Source organism: Capricornis sumatraensis, chromosome 7, assembly GCF_032405125.1.
Source record: "Capricornis sumatraensis isolate serow.1 chromosome 7, serow.2, whole genome shotgun sequence".
In the NCBI taxonomy this organism is placed as follows: domain Eukaryota; kingdom Metazoa; phylum Chordata; class Mammalia; order Artiodactyla; family Bovidae; genus Capricornis; species Capricornis sumatraensis.
Genome location: NC_091075.1, coordinates 38755805 through 38770150, shown reverse-complemented (window position 1 = coordinate 38770150; position 14346 = coordinate 38755805). Strand labels below are relative to the sequence as shown.

At 42.1% G+C, this 14346-nt stretch overlaps 1 protein-coding gene across 3 annotated transcripts in view; it reads left to right on the top strand.

The window, feature by feature from the left end:
• Positions 1-388: 388 nt before the first annotated feature.
• HERC3 (HECT and RLD domain containing E3 ubiquitin protein ligase 3) overlaps positions 389-14346 on the top strand; it is a 123515-nt gene continuing 109557 nt past the window's right edge. For all 3 annotated transcript variants that reach the window (XM_068975364.1, XM_068975363.1, XM_068975362.1), the window contains exon 1: positions 389-614. In XM_068975364.1, the coding sequence (XP_068831465.1) occupies positions 389-614 (226 nt within the window). The remainder of the gene's footprint in view (positions 615-14346) is intronic.

Sequence of the window (14346 nt, the reverse complement as noted above, 5' to 3'; positions counted from 1 at the left end):
AATGGCAAGATGAAGTCATGAGGGTAATTTTAAAATAGGTAATGCCATCGAGCTTTGCAAAGATTGTTTCAGCAAGTCACCTGAACTCAGTTCTTCATCAGTGATCCGAAAACCACATTCTGTGTTCACTGTTCCTTGACAGAAAGCAAAATTTATTTAGAAATTTTAAAAACTGTTATCAAAACACAAAATAGCATTATTACTATAACTACTGAAGCAATATTAATACATTTTATTTTGAGATCCAAGGTACATGAAGACTATTAAGAGGAAAGCTTTTTAAAATTGATGACGTTTATTCCTTAAAGTGACTTTTTTCTGACCCTCCATCCGTTTTTTTTTTTAAAGCTTTCTTCTAGGCTACATGACTTCCTGAACAACGAGAACAATGTTATGTTGGGGATATTGGTCTCTGGGCCAACCTGGGATCAGCCCTAACCTGCAGGGCATTGTGGCTGAGCCACAAGTGTGTGGATTTATATCTGACAGAAGCGTCAAGGAAGTGGCCTGTGGAGGAAACCACTCCGTGTTCCTGCTGGAGGATGGCGAAGTTTACACGTGCGGTGTGAACACCAAGGGGCAGCTGGGCCACGAGAGGGAAGGAAACAAGCCGGGTAAGTGGCCCTCGTCGGCCTCGATGACTGGGGAGTCAGGCTGAGGACCTGAGGAGCTGGTTGAAGATTTTCTTACCAAGTGTTGACCTTTCAGGGAGGCTCTCCTGGTGAGAAATGGTGAGGGAGGGTCTTAAATTGTGACTTGGTAGTATTTTTCACGATAGCATGTGCTGTTTTATTATTTGCTGTCTTTTTTTATTCAATCCAAATCAAGATTCCAAAGCTTCCTGAAAGAAGAGCCTTGCTGTTTTTAGTCTAGATGCTTTTTCTCTTTTGTGTTCTTTTAGGAAAGTCAGTTTGGCATCAGGATGAGCTTTTTTTTCTTCTTTCCCTGTGACTGCTTCCCTCTTTTTGCATATTTATTCCCTCCCACGGCAAAGTGGCTATGTTCTATAATTCCCCTGTTCAAGTGTTAGTATTAATTTACATTTGTTAATTTTTTTGTTGACCCTTGGTTAAAGGGCTGCAAGGCTGGTCTTAAGGATAAATTATGAAGTGTGTGAAGCATGGTTTCTGGGCTCTTTCCCCATTCTTTGCCTCCAGGTTCCCTCATTAGAACCTCCCTGAGAACCACCCTCCAACCCCTAGGCCTGCCCACCTGGAGCAACACCCAGCGTTCTGCAGGGGTTCCTAACCAGGGGAGCCTGGACTCGGGGGAGTTCAGGGAAGGGGTTTGTAGCATGGACCGTGCCTATGTACACCTTTATGTGTACAGCCCACCTGATAACTACATATTTTCAAATGGAAGTAAATCCTGTTGTTCACTGAAATAATTCAATTAACAATGCTACCAGTTCATTATTTGAGTTAGTGAATCCTAATCATTACGTGTTCAACCAATTAATATAATACAGAATCATAATATATAGCTATTATGGTGGTGGTAAGGTTTTTGACTTTTAAAAACACTTTTCATGTTGGAAAAAAACAGAGGTCTTTTTCCCCCCTCTTCCTGTAATAACTTTTGTTTTTTACATGAAGCTTCTCTGCTTACCCTGTTCCCAGGTGAGGGCCAGTATCTAACAGCTAACACCTGCAGAGGGGTTGATGGGCGGTCCCAACCCAAAGGCGTGCTCCTTCGTGGGGGAATGTCTACATTTAGGACCCACTTTATCTCTGGGTTGGGAAGATTCCCTGGAGGAGGAGAATATTAAGACCACTCCAGTATTCTTGCCTGGAAAATTCCATGGGCAGAGAAGCCTGGTGGGCTACGGTCCATGGGGCCGCAAAGAGTTGAGAGTTGGGCATGGCTGAGCACACATACACATTAAAAGATTCGTAAGGCCGCCTTTGTACCAGTGAACCTGCACAGACTTGTGCTCACCCTGGCCAGCCTGTGAAGGGTGTGTTTTGGGACCAGGAGGAGATCTTTCCAGTAACTCCTGCAGAGACACCATGGTGAGTGTGAACCCTGGAGTCAGACACACCTCGTGCAGGAGGCATTACCCCTCTCTGACTCTCTGAGCCCAGGCTCTTTTCCTTTAAAAGGAGACTTTTACCGTTCTGTGGCTCTTGATGAAGTAGATTCTAATGATAAAGAAGTCTCCCCAAAGCCACTTTAGCCTGTGAAGGTTTCTGTCTCCTCCGTCTCCTCCTAATCCCCGCTCTTGTCTGTTTTCTCTGTGACTGCCTTCTGTCAGGCCACCGGCACTCAGGGGTGCCTCACTGCACACCTTGGTCCTAGGACCTGGAGCTGGAGGATTGGACCTGCAGTGGCAGCTGAAAAAGGAAATGAAACCCTTGCAGGCCAGCGATAGCAAAAATCTGCAGATGGCACCCTGGTGAATACACCTGAGTGCCATCTGCCATTCTTCTAGCCAACCCTCTGGCCAGAGCCCCCGGGGCTGGCACTGGGCGGCTGGCAGGGCTCTGGAAGCTGGTGGGTGACCTGGGAGCGGTCAGCCTGCATCCTCCTGCACTTGGCTTGGCCTCCACCCACTCCCTGGAGGCTAGGCTAAGTGATGGCGAGAGACTTGAGCTAGAGGTGTGCCAAGAAAGCTTTCGGATTAAATCATGGAATCCAGCCCGTGTTTGTAATCCAGATTTGGAATAAGCCAGGTTCTAGTGTAAATTACAATGGACTCCAGAAATTTCTGTTGCTGGTTAAGCTCGCCTCTTAATTATAAACTCCGAGGCAGCTGCAGAATAGTGCCTCTTTGAATGGAAAGATTCTGTGGGTGGGCACCTCCCTTTCTTTAATTTTTTCTTCGGTAGGTGTGCTCTAAATCTGGGTGCCGTTGGGTTTATTTTTAAGGGGTGGGAAATAGAGCTTGAGCTTGTTTTCTATATGTGTTTATTGAGAATGACCTGGGGTGCTGCTAGGCACAGAAGGGATGTCAGTGACAGAGGGGCCCTGTTTCGGGAAGCCTGGGCTGGCCGGGCCCACAGGAATGCTGTCCCCGAGTCACCCCTGCGACCTTCGGGAGGGAGCCTGAGAGAAGGCCACCTCCCCGGAGAGTCTGCTTCTGGGCACAGCGGGCAGGTCTGTGATTTCAGGTCAGCATCAGTGCCCAGTTCAAAGGGTTTAGCAGTAGGAAGGGTTAGAAAGAGCGAGGGGCAGGAAAGGTGGGAGAAGGTGGTGCTCTTGGGGATGCACAGGGACAGAACCCTTCCATGTGAACGTGTGCCATGAGTCTGTCCTGCCAGTTGTGAGATACCAGTTCCTACACTTTGTCTCTAGCTGGCAAAGTTGCAGGGTACCTGAATTCACTTTTTGGGGGGAGGAGGAATTCTGTCCTTGTCAGCAGAGCAGTGGCATAAAGCCCTCCATGACAATTTGAAAGTCCCCCCCCCCCGCCACCCTTGAGAACATCTGATTGTTTCCTGTTGCTTTCACTGTTTCTGAGGCTGCTGTGCTTTCTTTGTACTCGGATTTCTTTCCTCCTTGATGCTGCCCTTGTGTGACCTGTCAGTTATGTCTCTGTGCCTGGTGCAGGGAGGGTGTTTCCAGGCCACCTCAGATACTGGAACTCCAGGTTATGCAGGCCCAGATGTCTTCCCAGTGTGTCAGATGGCCTGGGGTTCTAGCTCAGATGTGTCCATGAATCATTCATCTGTTCTTCGGCCAAAGGTAGAGGCCTGCGTTTCCCAGAAGCATTTTTTATCAGCAAGATCTCAAAGCCCCATCTAAACTCAATGTCCAACTTTTAAAAATAAGTGTTGGGCTTATTACTGTGGTGCGTACTCGTCTCCCATAGGACTTTTTTCTCCTTTATTCTCTCCCTCACATTGTATCAGCCTGTCTCCTCCCCCAAATCAAGGAGTTTCAGTGCTTAGGACAGCATAGGATGATTACTAATTTCCTCATGTTTTGTCCATGAAGTCATTGCAACTTGAGAGCTATGTTACGGGAAGATACGTGTGCCTCCTTGTTTTTTTTAAATAAAGCAAGCAAACAAAACATGAGTTTTCTTCTAAATGATTTTTTAAGTGATTAATCCGTAACTGAACATTAAACAACTCTTGAAGTATTTTACTAAATTAAAGTAGAAATTAGTTGCCCACAGAAAAATGTTCAAAAATTTTGCCTCAGTTTTCTGTGCTTCTCTTACTCCCACCCATCCACGTTGTAAGGGAGAGTTCTTTTCCCGCACATAGTGATACCCCATGCTGGGATTTTTAGCATAAGCAAATCCTTGTGTTATCAGGGATGTCTGAATTTATGTTAACCTCCTCTAACCTTTCCTCCTGTCTTGAGTAGGCAAAAACTATGGTAGATGTAATTATTTAGTTTAACCTATGTTAAATTAAAAAAAATTCTGCATAGATATCCCAGGAAACCTTTCCATAGCAAACCCAAAGGGTAACTGATTATAAACAGACTAACATTTCTGTGCAGCAGTATTTGATTCATACTTGTGACTGGTTCCTTTTACCTCCTCCTTAGTTTCTCTCCTTCTTGTAGGTACTTTAATCCAGTTCACATTTTGTATTCAATCAGTATTTCCATAATGCCCATCACCATATGTAACAGCTCTCCCGCTGTTTGATAAATGAGGTTTATAAAGCAGAGCATCTCAAAAGCCCCAGTTCCCAGAGCTGTAGTTGCTGCTAACCCCGGAGAAGTAGCACTTTGAACCAGCTTATCAGGTTGCTCGAGGGCATCTGAAGGACGCAATAACTCTGTCATGTTAATCAGCTTTTGCCGAAAAGCAAACTAACTGAGCTGAAAGGAAATAGAAGAAATCCTGTAGTGACTCTGTAATATTGAAACACGTGTTTCAGTGGGCATAACTCTGACATAGAAAGCAGAAGGTGCTGTAGCAAATATTCAGATCTCAACTCTGCCCTTGTTAGGAGCCCATCTCTTTCTCATTAGGAATTGCAGGTGGCTGGGGCTGGGAGCGGGGCTGCACAGCCCTCTCTGATAAGGAGGAGAAGGGTAGTTATCAAGCCCCGTAGGGTGTGTTCATTGTAGACTGCTTTCATAGCTGAGTGGACAGCTTTCTGGTCCAGAGGCCTAGGGATCAGGAGCAAATGTCAATTAATACTTTATATTTCCTGGTGTGGTTAATGCAAAGTCCCTTTTTTTCTGTCTAAAGTACTCTGCCTACTTTCTTGAAAGACATTTTGAATGTTTTAGAAAATACATACTTACTAATGAGTGTATTCTTTCATGTGAGATAATGTTTCTGTTCTAAGTATTTGCAGTTTACTTTTAAGTAATTAAAACAGTGGTTTGCATCATGACATAAGTCTCAGTTCATGTCAATTTTAAAAGTAATTAAGTATACATACTACAAGCGCTCTTCATCTCAACATGCTGAGTATTTTTAAGCTGATAATTCTCATGATAGTCCTGTAGAGTAGGTTAGTAGTATTATCTCCGGTGTATGTAAAGAAGAGGAAAGAGAGTTGAGTGTGAATCATGGTCGGGTACCAACAATTTGGTTTTAATAATCCTAGAATTTTGTTCACGGACATCTTTTTAACCTCAGGCTGTTTGGGAAGGCCCAGTAGAATTTTATTTCCAAGGTGTCTTTCTTGTTTATATTTAATTTCCACTTAGTCCTTGTAAAAAGAAACAAAAAGATAAGTTGGCCACCAAGAAGCATGTATCTTTCATTTACAGGTTGAATACCACATCTGATCAAGGTGTTTTGATTAAAGGTGTGGAGAAGCAGTTCCTTTTCATCTTTAAAATCATTAAATGACTGTTTGTTAGCTGACAAAAAAGCTTTTGTGCTTTTTTGGGTATCATAATCTGGGGAAAAAGAACACATGGTAATTGGAAGATACATTGTTTTGCCTTGAATTTACCTCTTGTTCTTTGTTCCTTTATTTCCTTGAATTACTTACTTCTCATGAAGTCATGGAGTTAGCAGGTATTTACGGAGTGGTTAGACTACTAGGTCCCACGATTGTTCTAGACACTGCCAGGACACAGCATGCTCAGTGCACAGCTGCCTTTTGGCAGTTTATAGGCCAGGTGGGAATAAGGTGTGTTCCTGTGAAGGTTTCCCAACGCAGTTCACCTTGTGCCAAGCGAGTGATCGAGGTCCCAAGTGTGTCAAACTTAGAATTGTGGTGGAGAGTTAGGTCTAAGTCAGGTCACCAACAGTGCTGAATTCTGATTCCTAAGAATTTTTTTCCACCAACACACATATAAAGTTCAAGTTTACTGCAGATTTGTGAGCTTACAGGAGGAGTGAGCTTTACAAGTCCAGAGACAGGCCACCTTTGGTAACGGCGTCAGCGCTCCAGGGATGTTTTGTGATTTTAGTAAGTCCACCCTTGAATGTTTATGTTGTAACAATGACTTCCCTTGTCTGGCTTGATGGACTCTTGTCTGGCTTGGTGATGTGTGATCTGGACTGATCAAGGGTAGGTAAATGGTTCTAAATTTATCAGTCTGGATGGGGTATATCTAGTCAGCTGATATTTCAGTGATTTAGGAACTACTGAAATCTTTGAGTAAATGCCCTTTGATGGCATGTAATGTTGAAATCTGTGGCAATTCTGCAACGGATATGGTCTCATATCCTTACAAATTTAAAATAATTTTTCTGTAATTCAGATATGTTTTTCAATTTCTTTTATACATAATTATTAACTAAGAGCAATTGAAGTTGTTATGTGAGTCATTTTAGAGTGTTAGCTAACTGTGCAGACAATATAATGAATAAGAGCATGGACTCTGGAGTGACTTATGGGTTGGAATCAACTCGTTGGCTGTGTGACTCTGAGCAAGTCACTTATTCTCTTTGTGTCTCAGTTTTCTTAGTTCTAAAGTGTGGACAATGTTAATAACATCTACCTATTAGGACTGTTGTAAGGATTTAGTAAGCTGTATGTCAGTCAAATGTTTGGAATAATGTCTGGCTGAAAGTAAGCACTGAATTTGTCCTAGCTATTATTACTGCTAGGCCTCCCAGGTGACTCAGTGGTAAAGAATTTGCCTGCCAGTGCAGGAGACACAAAAGACGTGGATTTGATCCCTGGGCCAGGAATATCCCTTGGAGAAGAAAATGGCAACCCACTCCAGTATTCTTACCTGGGAAATCCCATGGCCTGTAGCCCACCAGGCTCCTCTGTCCATGGGACTGCCAAAGTTGGACGTGACTTAGTGACTAAACAACAATAACATTATTACTGCTGGTAGTAGTAATTTATCTTAACATTTTCTATTAGAAAACTTTTTTGATCCTGCTATTCCAGCATATAAATAAATGCATAAATTAATTATATATATCTTCAGTTCAGTTGCTCAGTTGTGTCCTACTCTTTATGACCCATGGAGTGTAGCACACCAGGCTTCCCTATCCATCACCAGCTCCCTGAGCTTGCTCAAATTCACGTCCATTGAGTCGGTGATGCCATCCAACCATCTTGTTCTCTGTCATCCCCTTCTCCTCCTGTCTCCAGTATTTCCCAGCATCAGGGTCTTTTCTGATGGGTCTGTTCTTCCCATCAAGTGGCCAAAGTATTGGAGTTTCAGCTTCAGCATCAGTCCTTCCGATGAATATTCAGGACTGATTTTCTTTAGGATGGACTGGTTGGATCTCCTTGCAGTCCAAGGGACTCTCAAGAGTCTTCTCCAACGCCACAGTTCAAACGCATCAATTCTTTGGTACTTAGCTTTCTTTATAGTCCAACTCTCCCTTCTATACATGGATACTGGAAAAACCATAGCTTTGACTAGATGGACCTTTGTTGACAAAGTAATATCTCTGCTTTTTAATATGCTGTCTAGGTTGGTCATAGCTTTCCTTCCAAGGAGCAAGTGTCTTTTAATTTCATGGCTGCAGTCACCATCTGCAGTGATTTTGGAGCCCAAGGAAATAGAGTCTGTCACGCTTTCCATCGTTTCCCTATCTATTTGCCATGAAGTGATGGGACCGGATGCCGTGATCTACGTCTTTTGAATGTTGAGTTTTAAGCCACCTTTTTCACTCTTCCTCTTTCACTTTCATCAGGAGGCTCTTTGGTTCCTCTTCACTTTCTGCCATAAGGGTGGTATCATCTGCATATCTGAGGTTATTGATATTTCTCCCAGCAATCTTGATTCTAGCTTGTGCTTCATCCAGCCTGGCATTTCTCATGATGTACTCTGCATATAAGTTAATAAGCAGGGTGACAACATACAGCCTTGATGTACTCCTTTCCCAATTTGGAACCAGTCCATTGTTCCATGTCCAGTTCTGGCCTGCATACAGATTTCTCAGGAGGCAGGTCAGGTGGTCTGGTATTCCCATCTCTTGAAGAATGTTCGACAGTTTGTTGTGATCCACACAGTCAAAGGCTTTAGTGTAGTCAGTAGTAGTAGATGTTTTTCTGGAGTTCCCTTGCTTTTACAATGATCCAGTGAATGTTGGCAGTTTGATCTCTGGTTCCTTTGCCTTTCCTAAATTTAGCTTAAACATCTGTAAGTTCTCACTTCATATATTGTTGAAGCCTAACTTGGAGAATTTTGAGCCTTACTTTGGTAGCATGTGAGATGAGTGCAGTTGTGCTGTAGTTTGAACATTCTTTGGCATGTATACATATATAAATAACTGTTAATCATTTTTATAGGTTCTCTTAACTCTGTAGGATCTAATAAATGCTACATATATCCAGGGGAGGGAGGTGATGTAGGTTAGGGATGTTAAGAGAGACTTATTTTGAGTTTTAAAGGACAGTCTGTTTTATTTTTCATTTTTGGGGGGGGGGGGCGTATTTTACCTTACTGGTCCCAAGAAAAGTACCTTAGATACATTCAGGTAAAAGCTGCTTTTCCACATGTGGAGATATATACATGTATCTTATCTCTACACCATGGTTTACATTGCCTCCAGCATTCTGGTTCAAAATTGCAAAGATGAGGGAAACAAATGAGGCCGCAGTGGACATTGTGGCATACCAGGGGTACTTACTGATGCTCCTAGAGGACTTGAAGTGGTTTGCCAACAAGTGGACAGGTGATATGATCTTACCACAGTTTCAGAAAATAGACTGCAATCCATTGATACTGAGCCCAGTTGAATTTTGTGGGCTGTCACTTTAGGCTTCTGGTTAGCTTTGATGGAGGTGAATCTTTGGGCAAGAATATACATGACCTGAGGAAAGGTAAGTGGTTTTCTTTCTGCATTCTGCAGTTGCCTAAGAAGCAATCACCCTGGAGTCTGAATTTATCTGATCCTTGTTTTACTTATTTTTTTAATGAGCCTCTGTCACTCAGGATGATTCTATCTGCAAGTAGGCTGCAGTCCATGGGGTCGCTAAGAATCGGACATGACTGAGCGTCTTCACTTTCAATTTTCACTTTCATGCATTGGAGAAGGAAATGGCAACCCACTCCAGTATTCTTGCCTGGAGAATCCCAGGGATAGGGGATCCTGGTGGGCTGCCATCTATGGAGTCGCACAGAGTTGGGCACGACTGGAGCCACTTAGCAGCAGCAGTAGCAGCAGCAGAATACTAAACTAAATGTGGCTAAACAATGTGTAAAATTTCTGATCTCAAACCCAAAAAGTCTATAGAGAGGTGCAGGGTTGGTTAGAGCAAGGGCACTTGATGGTGTCAGTACACCATCAAGCCACCCAAGCATCAGGCTGCTTCGCACCTTGCTCTTCTGCCATCTTCATTAACTGTGTTAATCATACCTGGGCTTGTCCCCTCATGGTCACAAGGTGACTGCCACAGCTCTAGGCATCACATCCCCACACAGCTGTGTTCAGAGACAGACAGGGAGGGGAGTTGTTTGTGTCCCCTTTCACAATGGCGAAAATCTTTCTCAGGAACCCCCAGCATGCATCTTCTGTAGTCTTATGGGCCAGGCCTGATAAGTGAAATAAGAATCGTTTGATTGGTGTAGGGCTCATCTGCTGGGCCTGGGGAGGGGCCCAGTAGCTGTGAGGGTTCTGGTGCAAGGAAGAGGGGGACAGTGGCTGACAAGTAAGCAATACATAGTGTCTGATTTCATATTGCGTGCAAACTTATTTCTTTGGACCATTAAGTCTGTGTTTTGCTCCATGTTAGGATCTATAGTTCCTTTTATGAACTCAACACCTTCACAGCTGCTTTTAGGACAGAAATGGCTACTATCATGAGGCAGGGCTTTCTCTGCAGTATTTATTATACGATATATGATGCAAAATTGTGTATTTCTGAAGAATTAGTATTTTATCCACCTATGTATTTTAGTGCTAAGCATCATGTGGTAAGGCACATAGTGTAGGTAATTTACTAAATATATGCAGTGCTTCATGAGTTTTATTATTTAGTTACTTTACCATGCTCTGTGTGAGCTCTGGGAGATTGCTAGGGTTAGGTCAACGAAGATAGAGTGATTTGTGTTTAAAGAAATTCGCTGAATTTCAAGGATGAAGGATAGAAGAGTTGACTTGAATGTTTTACCCACCCTTCTATTTTTCATTCTTCCCTGAAAGTAACGGAAGTGCTTTGGTGAAGCCTTTAGTGTATGTAGTGCAGAGGCATCCGTGATGAACAGTGTCTTGTCATTCTGCTCCACGCTTTCCCGTTGGTCACTGAGGGTATCGCTCAGACTGGCTACGTGCCTGTCTTCTTTCTTCTTGACTGTTCTGAATCATTATGAAGCATTTCACATGGAGGGGAATTCATCTTTAGGTTTTCTACAGGTTTTGTAAATAGCTGGTTTTTTTTTTTTTTCCCATGCTGCATGACTTGTAGGATCTTAGTTGCCCGAACAAGGATTGCAGTTGGGGCTTCAGTAGTGAAAGCATAGACTCCTAACCACTGCACTGCCAGGGAATTCCCCATAGCTGCTTTTTATATATCTAAATTGACAGAATGTGATAAGGAGTGGGAAGGGGTGGACTAGAGCAATGAACGATTTTTCTCTTTCCCTCTGCCTTCTTTTCCTTTCTTCCCTTCCCCCTCTGTCTCTCTTTCCCTCTTGTCTCTCTTTTCCTCTCTCTCCCTCTCTGTCTCTCTCCCTCTTTCACACATGCACACACACAATTACCAGACATAGGTTGAATGGAGGGGAGAGTGCCAGTTCATTTCACCCAGCGTTGGGCAGGACCCCTGACCTACAGAGTTTTCTCTTCTTTATTTCATGAGCTCAAGAAAAACCAAACTCTTATTTCATCTCACTGCTGTCTCTTTGTTAAAGCATGTAATGAATACCATTTAACTGACCTGATTTAGACATTTTGTGTCAGAAAAACCTCTGTTTCAGGTTTGTCCACAATTAAAAGGAGCAGTTAGCTTTGGCAATGTTGAGAAGACACATGTGGCAGCCAAACACTGCTGTCTGGAGCTTTCTTAGAACTCCTCCTTAGGTGTCTAGCTGAGGAGGGCTTCAGGCTTTAGTGCCTATGGATGAAACCGACTGGTGAAAGCATTTTGACAGGGCAGACTGGAAGGAGTCAAAGACTTCCAAGATAGAGGGAATCTCTTTTTCTGTTTTTAGTTTAATTGCCTGTCTCATGTCCCTTCCTTTGCTTGGATCATCACAGTGAGGCCAGAGCCAACAAGACAAGAAGAAGCCGTGCTTGTTCACTTTTGCTGCTGTTCTCCTTCCCTTACTGCCTTCTTGACTTGGAATTTTATGCCACTGCTCTGTGTAATTTGCATATTTATATAAAGTACTGGGGCGCTTTGACTTCCCTTATGCTTTTATGCAGAATTTTTCTCTGGTTGAGATTGCATGACTACGCAGGCAAGTCAGGCCTATGATCAAGCACTTACCCTGTGGGAATGAATGGACGGTCTCCTTAATAAATGCTGTCGATCAAATTGGCAGTTCACCTCCAAACACACCTAGACGCCTTAGCTCACTCTGTAATCAAAAGTAACTTCCAGATGTATGAAAGACATAAATGTCAAAGTACAAAAATAATAGGGGAATGTATTTAGAACCTTGGGACTTCTAAAGTGAGACAGGTGGTTTAGAAGCCATAAAGTGAATGATTTGTATGAACATAAAATTTTTTCTGTAAGGCATTTGTAAACAAAATGGCAAGGGATAGACTGGGAGAAACAATTACCACAAACTACCAGATAAAGATTTCATATTTCTGATATATCAGGGCATCTTCAAATTGAAAAGATAAACCACCCTGTAATAAAATGAACATTTTACAGAGGAGCACTTGCAGATAGCCAACGAATATATGCAGATATGTTCAGAGAAATTAAAACAAGATACCATTTTTTTTCAGCCATTTGATTGGCCAAAAATTTAAGAGTAATATCCACTGCTTACTGGTCTTGGAAAAGGGGCAGTTGTGTCCTAATTGAGGGAGTATGAGCTTCTATAACCCTTTTGTAAATCAACTGGCTGTTTTTAATAAAATTTAACATGGTCATACCTTTTGAATCAGCAATTCCATTTTTAGGAGGCTTCCTTACTCGAAAATGTCAATATACAGCATAAGGAAATATTTCTAGGATGCTTATTGCAGCAGTGTTTTTAATGTCAAAACATCAGTATCAGCTTATTCATCCTCTAGGGAATAGCTTGAATTATGGATAGTCACGAGATAAAGCTGTAAGTACTGTCTTTACACTGTTGACTCACTAATTATTTCCAGCCTCAACTTTACTGAATTTCAAGCTTTATGTCCACTTGAAATCTTCACTTAGATGTATAATTGCCATCTTAAATTCTTAAATATCCAAACCAAACTGATTTTTTCCCCTTAAACCTCTTGCTCACCTTGTTTTTCTGTTTGTAAATGGCAGTTCCATTCTTCAGGCGAAAAACTTGAAAGTCGTCTTCAATTCCCTGCTCCTGCCTCCTTTCCTCTCACTACCCTGTGTATTTCCTACACCTCCCCTCTCCCCCCAGCACTTCTTATTTGTATTCCCTGCTTTGTTTTGCTTCGCAGTTTATCCTTATCTGATATACTATATTCAGAATTCATTTATATCCCCCCTCATATTTGTTTAGGGTCCATGAGGGTCATGACTTTGTTTTGTATCCCCATTATCTAGAATAATTGCACATAATAAATATACTTTTATATCAAATATTATATTAAATATATAAAAATGTATTGCACATAATAAATGCAATCTTTACCAATTATTTTTTGAATAAATGACTATACTGTGACAAGAAAGAAGTTACTAATTGAGTATAGAATCTCTTTTTTGTATAAATAAAATCAAACCCAAACTTTATTTTAATGAACTGTATACCCCTCGTTTTTCCTTCCTATGGCTGGTATGTGGGATTCATTTGTAGACAGCTGCAGCTATCAGACCTTTACTTGGTGGCTGCGATGATCTGCATGTCTTCACATGTGAAGGACCTGAGATGGAAAGGTCTCCCCTAGAAATCTGGCCTGCTCTTCTGCATCAGGTTCATTGGGTTTGCTTTTGGGGTCTGCAGTGTTTGTAAGTCAGTTGCAAGTACATTGTTGGTGCTATGCTAGGGACGTAAATATATTGAGCACGGATATGCTGCAGCGTGTTAGCTCCTCTACCCAAGTATGTCTGAAGCTTCTTTGGTAACGCTAAAATTGTAAGTATTCCAGAATGAGAAGCCCATGTGATTACATCAGTAGTAGGTCATTGCTATGACAGCCTGCTGACTAAAGTTTGGAACCATTCCCCACCCTGAGGTATTTTTGTTCTTTAATAATAGCTTTATTGAGATATAATTCACATGTTAAACAGTTTGCCTACTTAAAGCATGCAGTTCAGGAGGTTTTTTTTTTTTTTTTAAATTATGTTCACAGAGTTGTACAGTCACGTTTAGAACATTTTCATCACTCCATAAAGAAATCCCATACTCATTAGCAGTCACACAGCTCTTTTCCCCCAACCCTTAGCCCTGGGCAACCACTAATTTACTTTTCTGTCTCTCTAGATTTTCCTGTTCTGGACTTTTCGTGTAAATATAATGGAATCATTCAGTATATGGTCTTTTATCATTGGTTTCTTTTAGCATCTTGTTAACAAGGTTCGTCAGTGCTTTAGCATGTATCTGTACTCTATTCCTTTTTATTGCCAAGTAATATTCCATTGTATAAATATACCACATTTTGTTTCATCAGTTGGTTGATGCTATGGACATTTGTGCAGAAGTTTTTGTGTTAGTATATGTTTTCATTTCTCTTAGATACATACTTTGGAGTGAAATTGTTGAGTTATAAGTGGCACCCCACTGCAGTACTCTTGCCTGGAAAATCCCATGGATGGAGGAGCCTGGTAGGCTGCAGTCCACGCTAAGGGTCGGACACGACTGAGCGACTTCCCTTTCACTTTTCACTTTCATGCCTTGGAGAAGGAAATGGCAACCCACTCCAGTGTTCTTGCC